We start from the raw sequence: 26,647 nt of genomic DNA on the forward strand, positions 1-26,647 counted from the left end.
AAACCCTCTAGTTGAGTATCAGTGTATCTGCCTTACTTTGCATGCAATTACAGATGATCATCTCCTTCTTTCTGATGCTATAAAATGTTAAGTTTTCTTTCATGACTCTGTGAATAACTTCACAACAATGATTCATCAAGCACTATTTAATTGAATCTCCAACTCAAGGTTTATGGAATCAGTATGGAGACTAGTTGAAAGAGTGTACATGAATTCAAAGGTGATGTCTACTTTGTGTCTGAAAATGATACCCTTGCTAGTCCGTTTAATTAATGCAGTTTTTCATTCAATTGTTTACACAAAGCGAGGCGTACCTCCAGTGAGTAAACAATCATTAAACTCAAATGTGGAGATTTCATTGTGGGAGGAATCATTATATTTTTATTTGTTATTGATTTGCTGTATAGAGTTCTGCATGAAATTGTGGGAATCAGCAATAAAACCAGTTGTAATAATTATCACACGTCAACATATTATGATTTGTTCTATGTTTAATGATCTATTCTAGCTCGACCAGCAGCTCACCTATTTATATTACAAAGAGTGTTAAACTGACCTTCTGATTCTCCTTAACTAAAACCAGACGTACAATTTTTCAATTTCAGCACTTTTCTACGATTCTATAAATACACATTCAGCTTGTGTAATTACTGCAATCCAGGGGTTTCCAATTACTTAGTTTCTTAGTGCAGCAAGAAGATTGTACAATGTGGCATGGATTATGTAAGAGACATTGAGATTATAAATGCAAAGCTGTGACATAATTTTTCATTGCCAATTTGCATGGATAATCAGAAGAGGGAGCTTTGCGTGTTAGTCTCTATTGTATTTCTCTGTTGCTTTGATCACATTTGCTCGCTGCCATTATGGACTACAACTCTAGGGCACGGCCACAACGTCATTGTTCTCAGCCACTCCCTCTGTTTGCTGATTGGAAAGCCAAAGATTTGGCTGAAGAAAACCCAACACTATTTTGCAAACCCAGTGGTCTTATAGTGCACATTAGATTTAACGGCTGGTCATGAACTTTGAAAGTTGAGTCTGCCACATCAAATTGGACGGTCACTCAGTATTAACTGCTCGGCAGCGTATAATAGCAGCTGATGACAGTTCAGCCTTGATCGGAGCACTTTCCCTGAATGGCTGTTGTTGGTAATGGCTGAGGGAGCAGTGCAGTGGGCAAGTAAAGATCATGGCAGGTTAGTATTATTCTCCCATTGTGGGGGAAAGGTCTCTCTTGAAGACCAATAAATCTTAATTACTCTACTCTGACATCGGCCGGAGAATGCAGCCGGAGCAGCAAGAAGAGGGCCTCAGGATGGAATTACTGCTGATTATCTGATTGTGTTTGCACTTGTGACTATTTTTTTTTTTAGTTTGTTTATATTAAAGTCCAAGAAGACCACAATCTACATGTTAGAAACACTTATTGAAAACGTGAAAAGACTGTACACAGTGAAGTACTCAATTGTGGAGTTAGACCATTAAAATGTTTTTTACCACTTCTGTGTCCAGGCTCTTTCGGTCAGCCTGAAATCATGGTTCGATGAAGCACGGGGGTCCGTTTCTGGAAGGAGGTTTAACAAACTCTCTGAGTTTAACCCTGATCTCTGAGATGATTTACCCTAAAATGGGAAACCCTTAGTTTGTGGTTCCAGAACAGCTGTTTTGAGTTGGTTCAATAAACTCAGAGTAGGTTGACTCAGAGTTAAGCACGGGAACCACCACAATAAAAAGAGAGCATGAATGGAGCCACGATACTACGAGTCACCATGGCAACAACCACAAACAAACTGGCCAGAGGAAATACTCATGTGCACATTCAGCGAGTTTGAACATGTATTTAGTTAAAAAAGAACACAGCGGCAAATTGCTGCTTAAGTCAATGCGTAAGCTCTAATGTAGTCTAATAATAATAATAATTATAATAATATAATAATTTCATATTTAATCACTGCAAACCCATTTAACTGAGGAGCTTTAAAAATGAATGCTAAATATTTGAACAAGACAACATAATTTTTTAGATAATATTCCCCACACAGTTGTCCTCATTAATCAATACAGATCAGCTAACAGCCTCGCACCAAGTCAGCGGTAAGGATGTGATACAGCTAATCTATACTTCAGTGATTTGGCCTGGAAGACAACACATGCTCTGTGTGTGAACCAGCTGACGTATCCCTGAGAAATACTAATAAGAAAAAAGCTGGACTAACAAGAAGAGAATCCTCTCCACACAATATCAAAACCTGGTGCAGTGTGTGTGTGTGTGTGTGTGTGTGTGTGTGTGTGTGTGTGTGTGTGTGTGTGTGCGCGCGCGTGTGTGCGTGCGTATGAGGGTGTGAGAACAAAGAAAAGACAATTAGTGAATAAAAGGATGAACCATTATTAGATATTTATGATTGTTTTTACAAAAAAATACCATCAGGGCTAAATTGTGTCTAAATGTGTTTTTGGGGCCAATCAGGTTGTCATCAGCCCTTTGTAATTTCCTATGTGAGCTATAATACACTACAAATTGTCCTGATTTGGGAACAGAGAGTTGAAAAACAACAATGAGAGGCAAAGTATTATCATGTCCATACCACTCATTAACCTTAAAAGGACTTCAAACTAATTACGGTTTGTTAATGGTCAGTTTAACCCATGCTTCGGTCAAATCCACTAGCAAAACACACACTAATCAACATATCATGAAGCCCAAGTACTGTTGCTATGGCAACCTGTAGTTTTGGGGAGTTGGATGTGTTAATGTAGTTCATTCTAAAGGTCCCATTCATTTTCTGCATATACAATGCAAAATGACTCGCTGATGGAGCTGTTGAATGGTGAGGAAACTCTCAGCTGAATTATTAACATAAAAGATTATCAACCGTGAAAATGTCTGCTTCTTTGATGAAAAGGTAAAAGATAAAAGCCTGTGAATGTAAAAAAAATAAATGTCAGCTATGACTTTCAAGCAGTATTTCAGCCTGAGACACCCTGTCATGTGAACAGCATGTGAGCAGAAGCTAAAGATTACATCGATAATTAAAAGGTGAAAAGATGCTATAGTAGATGAAATTGCTAATGCTAATAATATGCTATAATTCCACCTCTTGTTGGTTTCTTCTCCATAAAACTGGCAGCTGAGGGATGTTATTGCTGCGGTAGTTAGAGCCGTTCGCCATACCAACGTGACAGAAGAAACATGTTTTCTCAGAAACTGATAGCTATTACAAACCTGTGGTTTAGTTAAATTGGAAAGGAAACTCCTGTGTTTCTATGTTGACGAACGTTAGAGCTAGAATACTTCGATCAAACCACGTACTTGATATTTTTGATGCTTTATTTATGATGATATTCCCATTCTGTAACTACATTTTACGTTTTCATTGTTAGTGGCAGAGTCTGCCACTCCTGTGCTTAATTCAAATTGCCTTCACGCGCACAAGGGATTCACAGGAAATGATGCATGCATATAATCCGGCATGACTTGATATCAGATTCAGTGTTTACAGTTCACTATCCTCATGCAATACCACAGCTGTATTAAGTTACTGACAATGTAGACCCAATATGCCCTTCTGCTGCTGCCTCGCATTAAATTCATTCAACTGGCAAAACACACGGGGGCTGTTATTATTGTTTGACCAAAATCGTCATCAAACACATGCCCACCAAACAATACTAACCTGTTTTTTGATCTATTTCCAGTATTGCTGTTAGCTGAAGGGCTGCAAGCGACAGGCTTCACATCTCCAGCTCCTCAGCAAGGTAAACAACTCCTATTCACTGTTCCGGCTGGTGTGTGGGAAAGTGCTTGTGCCATGCTCAACAAGAAATCAGATTTCAGTTGCTCATGGCATGATGGAAAAATGCCAATTATCTTCTAAAGGTCCCATGGCGATTTTTACATTAACATCCATTCCCCCAACCTGCCAATGGTCCCCCAGTGGCTAGAAAGGGTGATAGGTGTAAACCGGGCCCTGGGTATCCTGTCTTTCAAAAAAATGAAAGCTCAGATGGGCTAAACTTTAATCTTGCTCCTTATGAGGTCATAAGGGGCAAGGTTACCTTCCCTTACTCTGCTGTGCCCGCCCAGAGAATTTAGCCCACCCATGAGAGATAGACATGGATTTCAAACGAGCAACTTGGCAGTTGGTTAAGACCACACCCCTGCCTGCACCTTTCCCCCCCACATCTCTCGTCTTCAGAAATGGTACATACTAAGGAAAGCTCATTGTGGGACTGGTTCTAGAGGTTGTAATTCTGGTAAAGAGACTTCAGATATGGTATAAGGGGACCACTTAGGTCTATATAAAAGCATCAAAAGAGCACCATGTCATGGGACCTTTAAGACACACACGTTTGTTTGGCTGTGCATATTATTATAAGGTATATTATTATTAGATATTTGACAGATAATAATTAAAAGAAAAATACTTCTGAAATTCCTGCTTCGCAACTCTGTACCTGATAGAGAAAAATTAAAATGTTGACCAGAACACTGGCTGAGGTGTCTTGTTATGGACACGATATATTGGAAACCTGCCAATCAGTCAGTCTATGGTCATATTGTATGCAGGTGAGGTCTATGGACTCCCAGCACAGTTTCACAGCTTTGACTGGTAGATAGATTACATTTACTGATTGGAAAACCTTTTGATGAGATAAGCCAGCGTGCTTGACAACATGTTTACTACACTAATAGTCCTCTCCAATTGTTCCCAAAGTGAATTTTAGTGACACTCTTGTCTCTAACCGCGTTGGTCCTTCATGTGCGTTGACAAATAGTATCTAAAAAGGTGCCTCACATTGAGGATGAAGACGTTTTTTCCAGCAACATCTGATCTTTTATTCATAACATATCATTGTGCGTGTGCCTCTCTACTCTGATTCATCAGCGCATTATGATATTCTTTTGTTTGTGTTGCTCATGCTGTGAGAAGGGCAAAAAACAGTTTTCTTTTTAAATCTCTAATCAGGTCAGCCTCTGGTAATGACCTCTTAATAAATGTGTGTGTATGCAGCGGGATTGTGTGTGTGTGTGTGTGTGTTTGTGTGTGTGTTGGGGGGATACTTGGAAGGGGAAAAGACTAAATGATATCAGCGGTGCATCAACTGACTCATCCCTCTGCTCTCTGTTCTGCTCCCTATGTAGGTGAGTTTAATATCTACTGCATTATAAGAAAAACTGTTTAACGGCTAAATCTTTTGTAGTAGACAGCTGGGCCTCCAGCTAACCTGCTCAATGTAACAGTTAAAGAGAAAGATCAATGTGAGTAACGCTTTACTCATTCCTTTAAGATTCCCTCCACATTGCTGTGTGTATGTAAATGTAAATGTGCTGTATTTATATAGCGCTTTTCCAGTCTTAACAACTGCTCAAAGCGCTTTTTTACATCTACAGGGAACATTCACCATTCACACACATTCATACACTGTGGCCGGGGCTGCCGTACAAGGTGCCACCTGCTCATCAGATAAACATTCACACACATTCACACTCCGATGCGCAGCACCGGGGGCAACTCGGGGTTCAGTGCCTTGCCCAAGGACACTTCGACAATGACTGCAGGGGCGGTGATCGAACCACCAACCTTCCGATTGGCAGGCAACCGCTCTACCACTGAGCCACAGCCGCCCCAACGGCTGTGTATGGATTGCTGTTGCAGGAGTTGCTTTTGTTCAGCTGCATATAACTGAAAATACATACTTAACTGACAACACTAATTCACACAAGGAAAATTCCACATCGGCTGTTTACCAATAGATCTCTACACACAGGCTCTTTAGTTGTAATGCCAGCCGGTTACGGCAAATAGATCGAACATGGCGTGTCATCCAAGGCTGTCGAATACAAAGCTGCAGACAAACTCTAATATCCTCACTGAGACTCCAGACATCACACACAGTCATTTGACCCATTGTTTTTTATTCAAAAAAGTATTGAGCCACTTTAAATCCAAGGTCTATTTGAAGGAGGTGTGACTCTTTCAAAAACTTAGATATTAGTGACGTTATTAAGATTCAACATCTACAAGTGTCATTAAAGACTAAAATGACAAGATAGTGGCTTAGGAAAAGAAAAATATTTGGAGAAATAGAAATAAAATAAAATGAGAGATATAAAAAATAAAAAGATGAACCATTATAAGACATTTATATTGTGCTTTATTTCTATATTGAGTTTCCACACTTGACTACTGTTTTAAAGTCAGTTCACTGGGCACTTTACTGTCCGTGCAAGACACCCTAATACCAAAATGACAGAATTGGTCAATTTTCAATGAATCCCTAAACAACAAATTTGAGAGCTCCATTAAACGGCGTAATGCGACCACAAGGGGGCTGCTTTAACCATGTGACCGTAACACATGACCATGTTGTCAATTATGTGACCATTCTATTTCTTGTAAAAGGTGCAGTTATTAAGACATAGCGTTGTGAAATGGTGTGAAACTAGTTAGGTTTAGGCAAGAAAAGTACTTAGGGTTAGGAAAAATATCAGGTATTAGCTTAAAATGAGCCACCTAAAAATACTAAAATGAGGACATTACGTGACATCACAGACGTCATTGAGTTTTGGACTTAAGTCCATAAAACTCAATTAATTTGAAAAATGGGTGGCTTATGGTTTCACATGAGACCCCAGTCTCTTGAGTGAAAGTCCTTAGTTTGTTTCACCCATCCACTACCCTACACCTACCGGCTAATGTGGAATTTGGTTCTCTTATACTTTATCACCTCACTTTCTCTTTTGCTCTCCGAATAATTACTACTGCCTTGAGAGGGTGCCGTCTAACAAGAAACGTAAGTATCGGTCGTTATGAGCTGCTTGCACAATTGATCTATACAGTCATTTTCTGGGTGAGGACGTTCTGGTCCGTGACACCGTTTACAGTCCAGCTCTCTGTGCATGTCTTTTACATAACCCTGTGTGATTAAGAGAAGAGGAAATTGAGAGATTTCTTTTCTATGAGAAAATTCTACAAAGTCAGGTCCTTCTACAGTATACTCTTCCCACCACGTTGCAAGCTGAGCAAATTGCTAAAGAGCTTGTAGCTGTCACAATCCATACCAGACCTAAAGCAAGAGACACTCAGAACCAACAAAGTGACACCCCATGGGACTCAGTTTAAATTTCACAGCCAGGATTGTGAATCTGCACGGGGTCATGCCGAGTCTTTCCTCTCCTCTAACACTGCCATCAGATAATCAGTTTTAAGTCTATTTTTGCCTCTTTGATCAATAGCTTATTAAACCTTCACTGTGGGAACTATTATGTGAAACAGGCCGCAGGACTTCAGTCAGTGAAATAAACCGCAGCGTGTACCTTATGTTCAAGTCTTTTTGCGGCAGTACTATAAATTATGTCTGAATTTGGAAAATAGTTCCAAACACAGAATCAGAAATGATTTTATTTATATAGAATGCCATATATGCAGTGTCTTCTGTCTTGTTAAAAATGATTGAGCAAGAAACACAAAGTAGAAAAAGTTCCTTCACACTGTTGCCGAAGGCAGACATTTGGCATTTTTGTATTTTAATCATGCAGCTAATGTTCTCATCAGTAAAACTTATACTGACTGCAATAAAATTAAACTCTTAGATCACCAACATTACAAGCAGCCAGGGAGGATAGTAAAGGTCAGAGCCATGGCGTCCTCAGAATATTTCTGACTGTAGAATAAAGTAAGAGAGAAGTTTTGTGAAAAGAAATAGAAGTATAAGGAAAACAAGCTTTTTAAGCAAATTGAAGAGGGCAGCATAGCATGTAAAAATAAGGGACAGAAGCCAATTTGATATCCTGATGATGTAAGAAATCCTTTAAAAGATATGCTTTCAGCTGGTGACACTGTTTTGATAGCTGCTGCTTTGCATTAGTGTTATTAACCACATTCTGTCACACTCTCTCTGTGCAAAACATTCACTTAGCATTACTCAGACCTCAACTTTTTAAGTAATAACGTGTTGCGGAACACACACTGGGTTCCATAAATATTGTGCAGGAAACATAATTACTGTGTGTATTTGGACTGTCAGCCTGAGTGACCCAGATCCATTAAAGCAGTTGAAATAAGAAGTAAAGAACTGTATATAAAACAGTAACAATAAGAGGCACAATCTACATTTTATGTAAACTCCAAGAATCGGCTATGTGTTAAGGGAGGCCTTCCTCGAGTGCAGTCATTTGGGATGGAAATTTGTTTCTCCTTAGATATCTCATTCTACTTGAATGGTGCTGGTGGAGCAAAAAGCATGATGAAGACAAGAAGATGAAGGAGGATGCTTTCTCTCTCTTCCAAACCCACAGGGTCCCTCCACTCCGCCGCTGATGGCCTGTAATTGGTGTTTGGTGCTGTTGTGGAGAGGGCTCAGCTGCAGGGTGGCTCCTCTGGCTGCCTTTCAAAGTGTCATTGGTTTGTGTGTCCCATTGTAGCTTGTTCACTCTCCTCCAGGGGAAGAGCGGGCGTGTATGCTGGCAGCTTGAGGCTTTTCACCCAGCAGGGTGCAGAGGAAGCAAAACCACCAACAGCTGTGTTACATCATTCTCCGAAGATATGGATGGATGGATGGATGGATTATTGAACTGTAGTACACTTTGCATTTTTGGTAATATATTACTATCTATATACCATTGTACTTTTGTAATTACTTTATGGTTGGTAGTGCTTAGCAGACATGGAATGAAAGTTCAGACATTTACAGACCAACCCATTACATTTGGAAGCCAGTGTTGGATTATTTTACTCACCCACATTGATTTGACACCAATAGTAACTTTGCAGATTCAGATTATTATTACAAATCTATCAACTATGGATTTAACTACTCAGCAGTATATAAAGTACTTAAAATTAGCTCCACCTTTAACTGCTATAACATTAGTGATGCTTAACATAACATTTATGGATCATTAATCTAGTATATATTAGTCTGAAATGGCCCATTCTGCAGAAGGAATACTTTTAGTGCTTTGAGTATATTTGGATGCTTGAACTTCTGTACGTTTACTTGCTTTGAAGTATTTCTACACTGTGATATTATTACTTTTACTTATCTTAAAGATGTGAGTGCTTCCTCTACCACTGCTGCTAAGCCTGTGAAAGCAGTTGATGGTGTTATCAGAAATCTCCTCTTGAGCTTGACGTTTAACAGAAAGCCTAAATTACTGGACGTGCAGAGATTGAACGGACATTAAGAAAGAAGGGTGGGTTTAATGAAAGAACCTATAGAGCTGCATCTTGGGATTTGTAGGATCCACTGTTTGTCACTAGAGATGAAAGTCAGAATATCTTGGTCTCTGTTGCATCACTTTTAAATATTAGGCTACTCACCACAATCTGTCTTTTGTAAAACCCCCAACTTTATGGAAGCTAATAACTAGAATACCCATATAATATATTAATTGTACTACTGTCGTATGTCGCTCTTCTGTTTCTGTTGTTCTTCCGATGTTTTTATGGACATTTACCTTATTTATGTGAAACTTCTGAACTATATTAATAAACATTACAGAGAGACAATGACTAACTTAGCATTGACGTCCTATTTGAGGCATTCATTTTATTTTTCTATCCCAGCATATACGTTGGATAAATATTTCTGCAGTATGCAGAAAGCCAAAATAACCACTAGAATTTGTGAGGAGCTACTGTCAGCTATGGGGGCATGGTTTACGTGTGCGGCGGCCATGACGTTTGTTCAAAACAACAACGGCGGACTTGATGGACAGATGGTTCATCCAATCACCTGCCAGATATTGTTTTGAAAGTGCCTGCCTTTTTCCAAACAGTTTCCAATGATAGCTTCTCAGATGGTTCTGTGTTGAAAAACCATCTGGCGCGTCAGGTTAGCCTTAGTCAATATCATCGACGTTCCACTTCCGGGACGGCTCTCATTCTGCTGGAAATGTGGCCAGATGTCACTCTTTTTGGATGTCCATTTTCAGATGTCCGTTACCTTACCTCTGTGTTGGAATTTTAGCCTCTGGTTGATTAGTGATGACTATGTTTAACTGCTGGGGGTTCCTTTCACCCTTCTCCTTTTCCTAAACACAACAGTCCCATTGTTGTCCCGCCCCCCAGAGACCGCGGACCGTGCACCAGCGTGTGAGGTCTCCGTGAAATCCAACCTCTGTTTAGATGCTTTCCATTAAGTGCTGACCACCACAAAATAAACAAGATAATTGTGCCCGTGTACACAAATCAATAGATTTAAAATAACCTGCCCATTGCACAAACTGTTGTGAGAACGCCCATATCGTTTGAGAATGTGCTGCCTGACCTCCGCCACCTGATGGCACCCACGGAGTCAAATGTTTAGCCCCACCCACATTTAGCCCCACTCCAATCTGGGTACTGCAGTCAGGTGCAATTGGGCACCTTGGTTCCGCTCTGCTTTTAGCACCGCCTAAAGCCATTTTGATTGGTTTGAAGAAATGCCAATAAACCAGAGCAGTTTTTCTCCAATCCCAGAATGCTGTGTGGACTGGCCTGAACCTCTTCCTCAGCGCTGTAGAGGAAGGTCTGGCAATGCGAGACTAGGGTGATGTCTTCAGCAACTATCATTTCTCTGTTGCTTGTGCAACGAATGTGCAGAACAGCCAACAGGAATGCTCTCTCTCTCTCTCTCTCTCTCGCTCTCTCGCTCTCTCTCTGAAAAGACCTGTGATTGACCAAAGTCTCCCATCATGGTTAGTTTATCTAAAGGCTGAATACAGAGCCAAGAAGAGGTGCAGAAGTCTAGTTTCCTCTCAGACCACTTGACTAACAATATGCTGAAAGGTGATAATGGACTGTTTGCCCCAAAATGACGCTAAAAATAAAGTGCCAACCACAGCTTCAAGCAGTGACTGCTCATTTCTGCATATGACCATGTTCAGCCCACAGATGTGCTGAAGACAACTGATATTTCTGCAGTATTTCCTGAGTCATGAGTCATGAAGCTGACTGAGGGCAGCAGCTTGCAGTCAGAGGTGCCCCATAGGTGGCACTGTTGGTTCTATTGACTGAGCCGTGGCACAACAGGTTGCACTGCTCCACTCCTCTCTCCACTCAATGGACACTAATGAGCCACACAGGTTATGGGAGTGGTAAAATAAAAATGTAATTTGTGCTTCTTTGTGTCATTGATAACCACTCTAACGTGAGTTTAGACCAATTTAATCATGAAAATGCATTGGACCTCAGATTTCTGTTTGTTTCTGTTTTGTTATAGTCCCATGATTACACTGGAAGTGTAGTATATGACACGGAATTCCATATGCCAAGCTTCTCTTTATCATTTGATTATTTACAAGGGTGTTAAAATACTGCAGCTCCATGCGGTATGACTGTTTCAAATGAGATTATTGTCTGCTTGTAGAGTCGCAGTCTTAGGCTCATTTTCCCCATTTCACCCAAAATGTAATTGAAAATATGTGGTGTGGACTGGGTTCTCTTTCTAATTTGCCGTCAACTTTCTTTTTCCAATGGTTTTGGGGAATAAAAAAACGCGATCCCGATGTGATATGAGCCGGAAATTGGATGGCACAATTGCTGACGTGACGCCCGCAAACCCTCTAATTTACCAATCGAGCCGGGACTGCGCGTCCCGTTCCCTTCCCATCCCATCCTCAGTTTCAGCACCAGCACTGTCCGTGTCCACACAGCCACAGGCTGCAGTGGCAACAGCTCCTGGATCCACCGTTCACGCTTCTCCATCGCGCGGAAAGTTGGAGGACTATTCGCTAGATATCGCATCACATGTCACTTGGCAGGTGATGTGGATCGCTATCGAACCACCACTTTATGAAAAAGAAGAAGAAGAAAAACCAATCGCTGTGCGTGTTATTAGATCTCTTTAAAAACCAGAGAGTGTTGAGGACTTTTTTTTGCTCGTATCGTTGATGAAATTATTCTTGCCTGGATGAAGAGACGGGTGTATTTTACTGTCAGTATTGGATGAGACCGCTGCGCCGAATCCTGTGCTATACGAGAAATAATGGTAAGAAGCAAAGAAACAAAAACACTGCATCAATTTCACAGAATTATCCTTAATTCCATAATGTTGCTAATGTAGCCTGCAGTGGTTGTTTTTACAAGTGTGCAAAGCTCAGAGACAGAGGAAAAGACGAATAGGTTACGATCTTTGACACATTCGGCACAAATTTGTCAAATATTAAGCATCCAGGGGGCTGTAGGGTAAGATTGGGGACACACGGTTTGTTTTACGCACCCCGGACGCATCTGTTTTATCTTAAAAAATGCACAATTAAATCAACATGTACCGTATGGAATGAGATCAGCCAGAAAGACACATATGAGAAGTTGATGAATTAAGGTCCATGTGCTATAGCCTATACATTTTGGGAGACATCTGGGAGACAGATGTGGACGTCTCTTCTAGCCCACCATACGTGTGTTTTTGTGGCATGGTAGCCCACTGACCGTGCTTTCATGTCTGTGATGGCAGGTGGTGTCGCACGGAATACAGCTGTATTGTTTGAAATGGAAAACTGCTCACAGAGGATAAATTGCGTGCAAACTTGTGCAGCTTTCCGCTGAGGGAGTTATCCAGCAGCCCCTCTCCGAATAAACATGGGTCCACGGCGAGACGTGGGGCCGCTCCGCTGCGTGGGACTCACCACGCTTCTCCTGTGCACAGGTAAGACCCCAGAGTTCAGCTAAAGGCAATGAACACTTGTGTCTATAATGCCCGAACAAGAAGTATGGAGATGAGGTAGGTAATGATAACATAACAGGAGACACTGTAAATGCATCCACCTTAGAGTGATTTTATTCAATGTGGAACTTTTAATCAAATGCTAATTATTTCCATTTAGCCAAGAGGACACACATGATGTATGAGACATATAATTAGCTCTAAGCTGCTGTGGCAGAATACAAAATGACTTTAATATTAACATGAATGAACTGTGACAGTTGCCTAGGGAGTGTGGGTTTTGCTGTTGTGTAGCATCACTTAAATTGGATGCAGTATATGAGCATGGCACTGCAGAGCACCAGGAATAACAACGGGCTGCAGACACATCCCAGAAAAAGAGAAGTGCACCTTTTCACTAAGTTTGAGCAGTTGCGCACTCGCAAAAAACGTGTGTGTGGAAAATATCTATCTGTGATTGGTTTTGAGCGTGTGCACCTGCATCTGGTAACGTTTTGGGGTGTATAAATTTGCCTGTGAGAGTGTGGATGTTCGGGTGTGTTTATGCAAGATGTGTGTGTTTGTGTAGACCTGTGAAAAAAATTCATGTAGGAAAAATCATGTGTTTTCATCCGCGCTGTTTTCCAGCCAATCAAAGGCGATGAAAAGTAGTCATTCTCACTTGGCTGTGACTAAGTGACAACAGATACCTTTGTCATTGTTAGATGATTGAGAAATACTTAGTCTACTGTGTGTATTTATGAGAAATTTCTTATGTTTAGGTATAGTTTTGCCCATCCTTCTGTTTGGTTATGGTCCCATTTAATTTAAAAATGTCACAGCTGTAATCTGGGCAGCCTCGCTAAACCTGGGTCCATTAGCAACCAGAGAAGCCAGATTATTGACAGACTGAAAAAAAAAAACCAGTTCAGCCGTATTATCTGAGGCACTTAATTGCAGAGGTGGGTAGAGAAGCCAAAAACTGGGCTTTAGTAAAAGTACAGTTATTTTATAATAATCAACCCCATGTTGACGACAGGACACACACAAAGGACTTCAATAAACACGGCTAAGGGAGTCTAGTCTTGCACAGTTAACTGCCATAAAGAGCAGACCTTTTTACATTTCTGTTTTTGTATGGATTAAAGCAAGAAGATACATCATCTTAATTAATGAGCTCTAAATGTGCTGGTGGCACATTTTTTTAACCTCTGGACAGAGACATGCTAGCAGTTTGCTCCTGTTTCCCGTCTTTGAGCTAATACGGTAAGCTCTCCTGTCTGCAGCTTCATGTTTGACGGACAGACGTGGGGGTTGTCAGTAATCTTATCTAACTTGTGTATTTACCAAAATGTCTAACCATTAGTACATGAAATAGAGTGAATTAACTCGTTATACCCCATTTCTGCTAATGTGGAAGTGCAAATAGAGGTTCGTATTAAAATGATTACCCAAACTCTCCCCTGTAAACATCACTCAGGTTTACCAGAGCAGAGTTGTACATTGCAACATAGTTATATTATAATATTTAAAAATGTTACCAATTCGGGGTGTTTCTGGTTAAATGCTGGATTTGTTTTAACCGACCTGTTGGTAGAAATGATTTCTAGAGAATTTAGGCAATAAAGTTGATAAGTAAATGCTATTATAACCATGTAAAGGTGGTGGGAAAAATCAGTTTATCAGAAAACACCTTGGAATTGGGGGAGGAAAAAATCCGTTGAGTGGCTCTTTTCACCAGGTTAAAGCCACTTTTCAAATATAGAGGTTGGCCAAAGATTCATCCATATCTTGTTGGTTCTTGTCAGCCACTTAATCTTTGCAGGTGAAAGTGGAAGAAGGGGAAAAACGGATTCCATCCTGTCTGTCAACCCCCTGGTGTGCAGAGTCTCAGAGGATATTATAACTCTCCAGCCATCCGATTGCTTTCACCAAGAGGTTTCAGGCTGTCTCTTTGAGACACACACACTGACAGGCACACACTGCAGAGTATACCTACACATCCAGTAGTCATACTGGCAAACTGGCCATTATTTCCAAACACTCTATATGGAAAAATTACCTAGTTGCCACTTCACAGTGAGGAAAATTTATAAAAGTTGCAGACTGTGTTTGTAACAACTTTATTACATTAATAATAATGCACCAACCAAAGAGATAATTTGCTTATGTGGCAACTCAAAACTGTTATTTAATTATTAAAACAGACTTAGCATACTTAGCCTAACTATAAAAAAGATTTTTATCTATAATTGTCTATAGTTTTCATCACCTGTTCACAAAAGTAGAGTATTTGAAGGCCTGGGATAAATGGCACTGTGCTTAGCGAGAGTGGGAGGATCCCCACTTGGAGCTCGCCTGCTCTTTTCTATGTGTGTGGGCCTCACTCACAGTGGATTGTGATGGAAAGTTGAAAAGTTACAAAACCCAAAACGCATTTAGCCTTAAATAACAATAGCTCTCATGGTTTCTTTCTCTCTCTCTCTCTCTCTAACTCACACACACACACACACACACACGCGCGCTCTCACACGCTCACACCTAACCAAAATCACAGTAGCCAAAGGCATTTGACAACTGGTAATTTCAGATCTCTGATCTCCACTGTTTTTAGCCATTTTCATTTTGTTTGTTTGTTTGAGTGTACAAACATGATGCACATGATGCTAATAATACCACTGTTTATTAAACCCTATTACCAAACAAGAACACTGTTATTGGATGATTCTGAAAAACCTCACAATTATGTTTTTTTACGTCCAATTTTAAAAATGTTCACATGCTGCTTTTAAAAGTATATGTGCTTGGCAAGTATGATGTGGTTAAGGTCGGGGAGAGATTTCTGGTTATAGGATGAAAAAAAATTGCATGTCTGTGAAGGAAGGTAAACTCTGGTCTGCTGAGAGAAAGTCAAACACACTGCACGCTAATCTAGCACTCCACCAAACCCTCACTTCCTGCCTCTCCACAGAAAGGGCACATTACTTCCTGCATCAGAACTGAATGTTGGCAAATCCAGAGGTCTGAACATGAACTACGATACTGGGATGGGTTTTTAACGTATAATAACTATTGTCTGGCTACTGAAGAGTATAGTGTTGCTCCAGTTTCTCTGCTTGTTTTCTCTTGAATATTTTAACATAAAATATGATGAAAAACAGAGATCACAAAGAATGCAGTGTTTTTCTAATGTGAACAGCGTAGCCTACTGAATCATTTGTCATTTGGCTTCAGGTTTGTATCCCTTTCATCAGGTGAAACCTCCACAGAAGAACTACAAGTCATATTTACCATTATAGTGGCAGAGCCCTCTAGTGGCCTCCCTTTATTATAATAACGGGTGCAAAACAGGCAGTAAGGTGACTAAGTGTAAGAGCGCCAAATTACGCGTAAAGAGTGGGTTGGATGGGTCAAACAAACACGTCTTTCACCCAAGAGACCGGGGCTCGTCCTCTGTTTAAAACTTGGAGCAAGTTTTTTGTTAACTTTACGAAACAAACTAAACTACCAGTGGCGGTTCAAGGTTGACCAGTGCCCCCGTTATATTAAGCCTCAACCCCCCCCCCCTCCCCGTGGCCCCCCTAACTGTGTCATATATTGAATAAAAGTGATATATGTGTATTGTTATTCGTTTGTAGAACCAAACCTATGGAGGGTTGGTGGTAGGCCTGTAACAATCCCAAATTCTGCTAGACGATTAATTGCGATTAACATAATTGTTGTAATTATTAATACAATTGTCTATTTTAGTGAAATATATTTTACATATACATCTTTTGTTAAATATAACTCTTATGTGACCCAGATACGCAGGTTCACTGCCTACATTATCATTGCTACCCCTAAAATTGCATGTTGCCCCTTCATTTGAATTAGTCTAAAACTGCTATTTATTTATTTTTTCAAACCTTACTAAATAGTTTTTGCGCCTATATGTAACCAAACTGTGACCAGTACACAACATTAATGACGTGTTTAAAAAGTGCGCCTGTCACTCATGTTTAAAAGTGCCATTTTGGTATTAGAACAGAAAACACTCCTGTGGGTCGTATTTTCTGCCACTGCTGGAGGCACTAATTTATTAAATGCTTCTATTGTTCGTGTTAGAGAAAATGAAAAAATTACATATTGTTTTATGGTTGGTAGGACTTGTAGGGTGAAGCCTAATACCAGACACCTGTAATATACAAAGTGGAACGTTAATATCTGGTGGGTGATTAATGAATAGAAACTTAATGAGCCACATTAGCAAGTTCCATGTGATCAGCCCTGCATGCTGTAGCACAGTAAGCTTTGATGCTTATTTCCACAATATCTTCCATGAGGCCTTTTAGCCAACTCAGCTTTATTATCGGCTATCATGATTGTGCCGTTGGAGGTTGTTGAGTGTGGTTGGATTGTTAAAGGTCAGGGATGTTTTCAGTCCTGGTCTGTCCCTGGCACCAACAAATCAATTAAATGAATTGTCCCTGTTAACCGTTCCAGCTGCACCGTTTCTTTTTTTTTTCAACAAAGTAATGCTTCAACTTCAAAAGGCTTTTGTTTCCAAATGCTTCAGTTTGAAAGATTTCCTTAAAACGTTTCCATCCTTTTTTAAATCACCATCAGTCAACTGAAACTTAAGTAAACTCCTGCTTCAAACAGGTTATGGGTCAAATCAGTTTTTCAAAAGAACAGATTACCGAAATTAAGGGGGGGATTTACTAGTGCTGCTACATCTGTACACTTTTAAAAGGCTGCAGTGGTTTTCACACAACTGAGGTCATTCTGTGGACAGTTTCCTCAGCAAGTCTACTGACGAAACAGGCAGAAAACTTGAGACTTAAAACAGATTATCTCATGCCAGTGTTAGGAGAGAGGAAGAGCCCGGAATAACCCAGCAAACACAACGTCTGTGAAATCCAAACTGGCGTCTATCACCATATTACTTGTCTGCTTTGAGCATCTCCTGGTTTCACTCTGGGAGGTTGGAATGGCCGGGTGCTTCTGAGCAGCAATAGGCTGATAATAAGCTGACTTTGTAGAAAATTCTTATAAAAAAATGGGTCCCCGCTCTCTTTGTTTTTCACTCGTTTTCTCCTTAAAAGGTCCAAAAGGCATTTCTATGAGCTGTAATGTTCATTACCATAAAACAAGCAATACTTGTAACTGGAGGCCTCGACCGGGAAGCTAATATTGGGATGGCCTCTTAAACATCATGGGTCTTTCCAACAGCAGAAAAAAGCGTTTGACTTTCCAGAGGCAAAGTCAAAGTTTATTACACTGAAGAAAATACACATTTTGTTTGTAAAGCAAAAGCCCTCTCGACAAACACAAATGTAATAACATTTTTTTCCAAATCCAGTGCAGCAATGTACTATCACTGAATTAATTATAAAGTGATAGATGAAGACTGGCTTCCCCCGTCTGTCACTGTATTTTCTCCAGTCTCCAGTGAGCAGCATAGGGAAGCTCTGCACCAGGGAGCCATATGTCATATTATATGGGTCATAACACAGAGACAAAAGTCATAAAGTGAAAGGTCAGGTAAAGAACAGTGTTAAGTAAAGTGTGTTGTACAAACCCAGAAAACTTTTGTAGGCTTTAAAAAGCTACAATGTACTGGGTCTGCAGTAAAGTTAATTGAATACCATTTAAAAATCAAAAACAACAAGATAAAAGAGGCTAAAAAGCTTTGTGGGAACCGCATGGTATGAATGAACGGTTTTCACTGCAAGCGATACATTTCGCACAACACAATCTTTTGGTACGTCAAACCAGCCACTGAACTACAATTTGGGAATTAGCTCTTTTTTTTAAAAATTTTATTGAGGACAACAATACAAAAATGTACCTAGAGGACAGAATATCTCAATATGTAAAAGACAATCAGTAGCTAGTATGATGATAGATTATGAATACCATTTTCCACCACCAGCTGTGATACAGATGACTCACTCAACTGTTTTTTTGGGGGAATATGATCTTTTTTTTTTTTTACAAGGGCCATAAGACTAGACTAACAGAAGTTAGTGAGAGTGTGGCTGAATAGATACAACAGGATGCAGCAGCTGGACCTCATGGTAAGAGATGATTGGTTACAGTCATGAGATCTGAGCAGCAGTCAATTATCTTTGGAGGTTGGTAAAACTGGAGTTTCCGTGCCTTTGTCTACCGGGAATAGCTAATTGTCTTCACTTCAGTTTTGCTGCAGGTATTATGTTCACTGACAACGTTTTTTCCCCAGTATAGGAAGTCTACATTTTTGTTCCGCATGCAAGTTATAGGGTCGGGGGTTGTACAAAGTGCAGGACTGTGACAAAACCAGAGACCAGGGTTCACTTGATCCTTGATGTTCCACTTCCAGGATTGCTCCGGTGCCGCAGGAAATTCCGCCGTATGTATTTTCTGTTTCCACTATTTTGCAGCAGCACTCTGCAGAGCTTAGCACCGCCCATGACAATTCTTATTGGTTTAAAGAAATGCACGTTTTCCTTCAATCCCCGAATGCTTTGTGGAGTTGCCAGACCCTCCTTCAGAGCTCTTTGGAGGAGGGTCTGGCAAAGCAAGACAATGCCTGGATGACTCAGTGATGCCACTCTTCTTAATGGTGCTCACACTAACTGGCCCTTTGGCACAGAACATTGTTTAATTGATTTTGTGCATTTGAGGCCAATCCTGCCCCCTGCTGATAACCCTTTTCATCCAACCTGCCAGACCCTGTGTTTTTTTTGGAGCAACACTCTGAGCATCCAAAGTTTAAATACAAGCAGCATCACACCTCATACCTCCAAGGATTTTCCATCCAATCAAAATTTAATACAAACACAAGTGGGTCTTTGTTGCATTATGTCTGTGGTAAAGACAAATCATGGCTGTTTCATCAGCAGAGAATGGCATAAAGAGTGTCCGGCTTGGAGAGTAACTGACATGGATGCTGAGGGTTTTCTCCTTTATTCAGCTAATGGCATTTGTTGACGTCATTAGCTGTTCAAGCTAAGTGATTGACAGGAAATGACTTTGATGTTGTAGAGTTATTGTACTGTACAAGGACAGTCCGGCACTTCTCTCTGTGGAGGGAATTCTAATTACAGGCAAATTGGTGCAGGTGTGTGGTTGCTCCCTTCGTTGTGTTTTCTAATAACTAATATTGTGGCAATTATTGATGATGACTGCAAAAGGCAAGGCAGGTGTGGCCTGCTTAACTCAAATGAAAATACTGAGGCATACATTGAGTTAAACCTGAGAATTCTGAAAGGCTTGGGCTTTAGAAAGCATGGCAAATTAGAGGATTTTACTCCTTAACTATTCCTTCAGTCATAGGACATGGACATTTGCTTTCCCAGAAATACATTGGATGTAATCCACTGGGAGGGAAAAATGCCAAAAGTGTCTTTCTTTTCCCTCAGGTTTTGCTTTACTAATAGGATCAAAGGCGGAAAGGAGGAAAAGGAGAATAATCGATACATGACAGCATTAAGATGTAACATTGCCCTTTCCTTATTCCCTCAGAGTGTTCGGAGATTTGGGAATACAGCGTGCCCAACCATAACTGGCGCATAAAGATCCGTGCTGATGCACCCTAACACACATAATCACACACAAACGCACGTGCCCAGCATCACTAAAGCTTTTGTGACACATTGTCGCTGTGCACTGTAAACACACACTGAGGCACAAACAGACTCATCTGCTTGGGCAAACAACTTCACAGCCCTCCAACTGGGACTCGCACTCTGCGGGGGGTCTGGAGACAATTAGCATAACTAACAGAACACTCAGGGCACTCCCGGCAAATCAGAGGGAAATGAAAAAGGACCTACTCAATCAGAGAAAGAATGTTAACGGGATTTTTTTTGTTGTCATTTCCTGTGAAAGATTGACAGAGAGAGATCACTTATTTATCTCGCTTCACCAGTTTTGGTCCCAAAAGACAGTAGGGGTACAGTACGTGCTCTTTTTTCCTTACAAGTATGTCGCTTGAGTTTCAACCTCCTGCTGAGATGGCCTCGCACTGCATCACTCTACGGAGGAGTGGTGCGGAAGTTTTGCAATAAGTTGTCAGTGAAAGCCAATTACATTTTTTTCTTTTTTTGTATTTCTGAAGATAGCTTTTTTCTCATTTTGTGTCACTTTTGTGTATGAACGCCGCTACTGAGGTAGAGATGATGAAAGTGGGGATGGGAGAGCTTTCTGGCATTGGCGTTATCTGCCCAGGTCAGAGCAGGAAGCTATTGCCCTAGTATTTTTTTTTTTTTTGTCCAAACTTGATTGATAACAGTAGAAGCGGTCCAGATGGGCGACACTTTTGTGAAATCTGTTTCTGTATGTCTTTACAGCCCCAAAACTTTTCTCAGTCTGTTTGTCAGTCTCGCTCTGTTTATCTGTCTCATTATTGCTTGGTTCATCTGGGTGTCTGATTCCGGTAAAGAGATGTTCCTCATTGATTGATTTACCAGCCAGTTTATCTGATGTTAAGAAATGAGAAAATAACCACTCGAAGAGTTCAGCCTATAGCTCAGCAGCAGCAAAAGAAAAACATCTTCTCAGACACACACACACACACACACACAGGAATTTTAATTTCAAAGTTGATAGACATTTCGGAATTGAAACCTGAGGGAAAACTATTCCACACCTTTAGGAATGTGGTTCCCAAACCAAGACTCAATTCCCTTACCAATTTTCAGCAACACTGCCTCAAGAGAGGTAAACATTGCTGAGAGCTCCAGCCAATAAAAAAAATTGCATTAGCAATAGGACTTCTTCCAAACCTATATCCGTATAAGTGTTAATACTTTCATGCAGTAAGCCAAGTAAGGCACACTTCAACCGTAGTGATAAATAGATTGGAATAGCCTTGGCACCTTTCAAATGTAATAATTGTGTCATATTGGCTTCAGATTATCAGAAATGTGCATTTGTGCATGTAACTTCTGATGTGCAATGCCAACTAATGCACTGACGGTTTGTATTCTATATGTTAATGTGCCGACAACGCACAGTACACAGTTGCTTCAAGACATTTGAACTGTATATAGGCTAACTTTAGGAACAAGCTATAGGGTCAGGCACAGTTTCTTATGTGATTTTATTTTCAGTGGCTGTATTTATGGTTTACTTGTTTGAGTAATACACTGAGCAGGAGAATTAGACCCAGATATTGATCCATCTGTGGGCTACAGGCCAGAGCTGAGCTCAAAATTGCAGGAAGCCTTAACAAACTGTTATTGGTCAATTTCTAGTTATATGGCCAGTTGGTAGGCCTTATCAGGTCAGATAATTGTAATCTGTGCCACAGAGGAACAGACGTTACCACGGAATGAGAAAAACCTGTTCTTGAGAACCAACAGTTGCATGTGTGGATTTGTGCATGTGACTGTAATGACGTACAAAAGTGTCAGCTTCTCGGTTCGGTCGTAGCCTGCCAAAATGAACAAATCTGTGATCAGATTCACAATAATCAGAAAAGTGGATCCTCACATATGGTCTTCCTTAATTGTAATCCTCTCGTTTCCCGCTCTCAACCTACTCGTCTTTCCAGTGCTTCTTCCTTCCCTCCCTTCCTATCATCCTCCCCTTAACCTAAACATCTTCATCATCTTTCTTCTCCCCCTTTCATCTCCACCTTTCTCCTCCCCCCCCCTAAATTTACAGTTTTGCCTCATATGTTACAGTTTCTTCCTTCAAAGAGCAAAGCTAAATATGCAAAAAAAACCATCATTGGCAAATTGAAGAGAAAGATTAACGGTAATTGCCTGCAGTTTGTTTTCAAAACTGTATGATAATTTAGAATACTTACACGATGCTCTGTTTAACCACTGCTGGTGTTTTAAGTAATTTGTCAATAAACATAGTATCACATGTAAGATGCTAAAAATGCAACACATAAATGTATCCCTCGCCTTGTAACTCTTAAAATCTGTCGGCATGTGCCTGTGCCTCCAGTGACCTGTAGAGTTTCATACTCTCTCGCCCGTCACCGATCTAAGCTATGCTAGATGCTCCATTTCATTACCCCACAGTTCACTTGCCTTTTTCTGGCCGAATCTGCCGGCCCTTATGTCAGGCTTTATTTCTGTAATCCATTGAAAGATCTTTTATCCACATTTCCACTCTGTCTATTGCATCCACTGCTCTGTCTCTGTGCATTCATTACTTTTACTCTCCCACCACGCGTGGCCTTTACTTCCCCTTAGAATTTAATTACCACGGATAACGGGACCAACTAACATACATTCTCACCAGAATCAATTTAAAAGAGAAATGGTCAATTCACTGCCTGCTCAGCCTGGTTGCTCTGACTCGACCAACAGACACAGTAAAAAGGGCAGAGCTTGCCGTGCTGAGCTCTGATTTTCCAATTCCCCCTCCTAATGTGCCTCCAGTGAAAGGCTACTAGGTTATGTGTAAAAAGAACAAAATCTCCCTTTTTTTATTCATCTGGACACAGCTTCAACATTTGCCGACACAGTAGATGTGTAGGCTTTGGCAAACTGTTTGATCAGATTACCCTAACATCCGATCACTTATAGGCCACAATGTGTATTTTGAGTGCTTTAAATCTGCGCTTGTGCAGATGTGCCTGCAACCAAGGCAATAACAGTGATTTTACGATGTCTCTTATTTAGTCATTCTGTGCCTGTTTCCCACATGAACAATATAGTGTGCAGTTTTGGGCATTCCCAGGGCCAGATCTGGGCCCAGTGCGTCAGTAATAGAGGATAAATCAGTTATTAAAAGGTCTATATAAGGGGGAACCGAAATCTTTCCAAAGCCGAAGGATTTAAACAGAGACATGAAATCCCCTTTGTTTCGCTATGGGCATGAAGCTGAGTGAGTGAGCCTTTTGTGGGCTCTCTCTCTACCAGTCTGGGGCCTCTTGAGTGCCAGCATTTTCCAGCAGGTAATTGGGCCTCTCTGTGCTAATGTGTGTGTGTGTGTGTGTGTGTGTGTATGCATGCATGTGTGCGTATGTGCATGCGTGTGTGCTCTCCATGAATACAGTGAGGATACAGTAGGCGTTGAGGGACATATGCCATTATATATTTAAAGTTAACTGATGAGGTGGACAATTGGACTGACGTGGTCCACTCATGTCTTGACACTCCAAGCCTGAGGTGTGATTTCTATCAGCAAATTCATTTTCTTCTCATTCTTCGGGGTTGTTCCCAATATGGGATCGCTTTATGTCTGCAGATTCACTGACTGTTGTGGATTTTTTGACTCAAATAATTTCATATAAAAATAGGCTGGGGATATATCATCATCTTTATATAACCTCTGTGGAGCTTCCCCCATGTTTTATAGAGGAGAATACACAAATTGGCTGAGTGCTAATTCATTTGACAACTTGCCATTTTTCTAATTGCTCAGGTCATAATAATCTTTTAGACTAAGACTAACGTAATGTACTCTTAGAAGCCAGAAGATTTTTTTTTTCCAGCAATATATTGAAGTGCAGCAAACAAGAACTGACAGTACAGTGTACTACATGTTTGCCCTTGTATTGCATTGCAATCTTTGTTCTACATCTCGCATGCAGGGTGCAGGATCAGATAGCTTTTCTCCATGCAGTGACTGTCTGTCTTACACAGTTATCTGGAACAGCAGATGTGCTTTTGTTTAAACCACAACAGTCTGTTAGAGAAGACAGAAATCTCTGACTCAATGTCAGATATACAGAGCACAGGGCATACTACAGAGGTTGTTAAAAGTGGCAGGATTGTTAAAAGCATTTCAAGTAGGGCTGCAGTGATTATTTTCATAATTGATTTTTTTTAATTCATTGATTAATTTAGCCTTTAAGATGTCAGAAAATTCTCATCACAAGCTCCTAGAGCCCAAGGTGATGCTTCAAATTGCTTTAGTCCAGTCAACAGATCAATACCCTTACAAACTTTCAATCTACAATGAATTAAAACAAAAAAAGCAGCAAAATCTAAAATGTAAAAATCTAATCATCAAATATGAGATTCGAGCCATAGATGATAGCATCTATAGCTCAAATCCTTACCGAGCCGCTAGTGGGGTGGTACACTCTTAGTCAACCTTTACTGATTCATTAAAGCTCTTATGTAAAAGTTTAATTTTATTTTTTTAAAATCACTGCATATATTATCTGTGTATTGTATAGAGAATATCCTGGAGTACTATGAGAAAGCAAACATTTGCAAATCCTTTTAAGCCAAAATCTATATTGAGAAAATGACTGGTGAAAATGGACGGAACACCTTTAATCATACTGAGGAAACCTGCTGTTCAACAACTGTAGCCTGGTACCTTGAAGCTCTTGCATCAAACACTTCTCTGTGGTATATTTATTTGTACACTCATCTTCAAAATATGTTTTCTTTGTTCAATTTGCCTCTAATGCATATGAGAGAACGCACTGCAAACATTTATCTTGCCATTCTAAGTTTTGGATTTCCTCACAAGCCAGGATATACCTCTAAACTGTAAAGCTAATTACTACCATGTCTATCCCAGTGTCCTGCGGGGCAGAGGTTCTTTCATATTTAGATTTGATTAAATTATGCCATGGTGAGTTTATTAGATTGGATTTACATTTAGAGATGTTTTTGTGCTCCATCCCCCCCCGAACCCTCTCAACGCCAGCACTGCAATCACGGGATTCTGATGACCTGAAATTTCCTGGCCGGCTTTTCCACCACCGCAGCACTGCACGCTTACAAAGTCGTCTGTGCTCATCAAAGCTAGGAAACGGCGCCATGCTGCTTTCAAATTCATGGTTCACTTTGCTATATTAAACACTCTCATGGTTTTGTAATGGGCCGAGCATGTTAATTAATTGGGTCAGAAAGCAGATCAAAGGCCTCTGGTAGACTAGATTTGGGACCGTATCGGCTGTGAAGAGTCAGGACACCATATTTGTGTCAGTCAGTCAGGGATGGGACACTTTTCTCATCCTGTCTGCCATCAGGCTTTTGATTCAATAACTCTGTAATTGTTCATGTTCAACATTAACCACAAATACCTACTAATATCTAATAATTTGTATTTGTTTAAGTTGTTACGTTGCTCAGCTTAAGGTTTTGAGCTGGGCTGTTTATGGCTATATCTGCAGGATGACTGACTGTTTTAGGTTAGCTTGTTTCAAGAAAGCAGTGGATCTAATCGTGAGGGGGGAAAAAAATAGAGAGGTAGCCATCAATCATAAACCCTCGTTTTTTTTTTCCTGCTGTCAAATTAGCTCTGCACCACCACACCACCCCCGACTGCAATTTGATAGGAAAAGAACACTTTATCTTTCCAGCTGTCAGACGAATGATCAGCCTGTTGATTATGACGTTAGCGTGGCGGTTTGCCGATTAAGATTCTCTGTTCGGCATTTAGGGATTAATAATCCGCTGCCGAACACCGCGGTGCATACAGCATACAATACGTGCAGAGAAAAGGTATGTGGATGGACATTAACCACATAATTGTTGCTGTATTTCCATATGCTTGCACATTTTATTTCAAAATGTTTTTTTTTTTTGCTTGTGTGATATTACACAGGATAATAAAAGCAGTAGAATAAAAAGCAGGATTGAGGGCTTATCTGGCTCTGCAGGTGTAGTATTACAGGCTTCTCAATGGGAATCAGACTTATGGTGTGAAGTATAAGCTCCTGCACTGTGCAGAGCATTCTGTACGCTACATAATCCCAGTGCACCTACCCATAACTGGGAGCTGGGACAAAGTGAAGGGCACACGGTCTGTTGGCTGCATGACACTGACAAGCGGCCACTGAGAAGGGGACCGGGGGGGGGGGGGGGGGGGGGGGGGGGGGGGGGGGGGGGGGGGGGGGGGGGGGGGTGATGCTGCAGACTCTCAGCAATGCCAGGGAGAAATCTTCTCAAAGCCAACATAAAGAGGTTGATTCTTTCTCCATTTTAGTGCAAAATAACACAGACAAAAGAGAAATCATGGGCGGACAATGTAGTTGGAGAAGAAAAGGCCTAAGAAGTTTCATTTTACTGTACGGAGAAAATGGTTTATTGTGGCCAAAACTATTATTCAAATAAATATA

At 40.6% G+C, this 26,647-nt stretch overlaps 1 protein-coding gene across 2 annotated transcripts in view; it reads left to right on the forward strand.

Moving 5' to 3' along the window:
* The first annotated feature begins 11,560 nt into the window (after positions 1-11,560).
* The window catches only part of LOC117959096 (transmembrane protein 132C-like), a 141,543-nt gene continuing 126,456 nt past the window's right edge, over positions 11,561-26,647 (forward strand). The window contains exons 1-2 of one of the 2 annotated variants that reach the window (XM_034895999.1): positions 11,561-11,976; positions 12,445-12,636. In XM_034895999.1, the coding sequence (XP_034751890.1) occupies positions 12,570-12,636 (67 nt within the window). In that variant the 5' untranslated portion in view covers positions 11,561-11,976; positions 12,445-12,569. The remainder of the gene's footprint in view (positions 11,977-12,444; positions 12,637-26,647) is intronic. The other variant, XM_034895997.1, reaches the window with a different exon arrangement.

The sequence above is a fragment of the Etheostoma cragini genome, chromosome 16 (genome assembly GCF_013103735.1).
Source record: "Etheostoma cragini isolate CJK2018 chromosome 16, CSU_Ecrag_1.0, whole genome shotgun sequence".
Taxonomy (NCBI): domain Eukaryota; kingdom Metazoa; phylum Chordata; class Actinopteri; order Perciformes; family Percidae; genus Etheostoma; species Etheostoma cragini.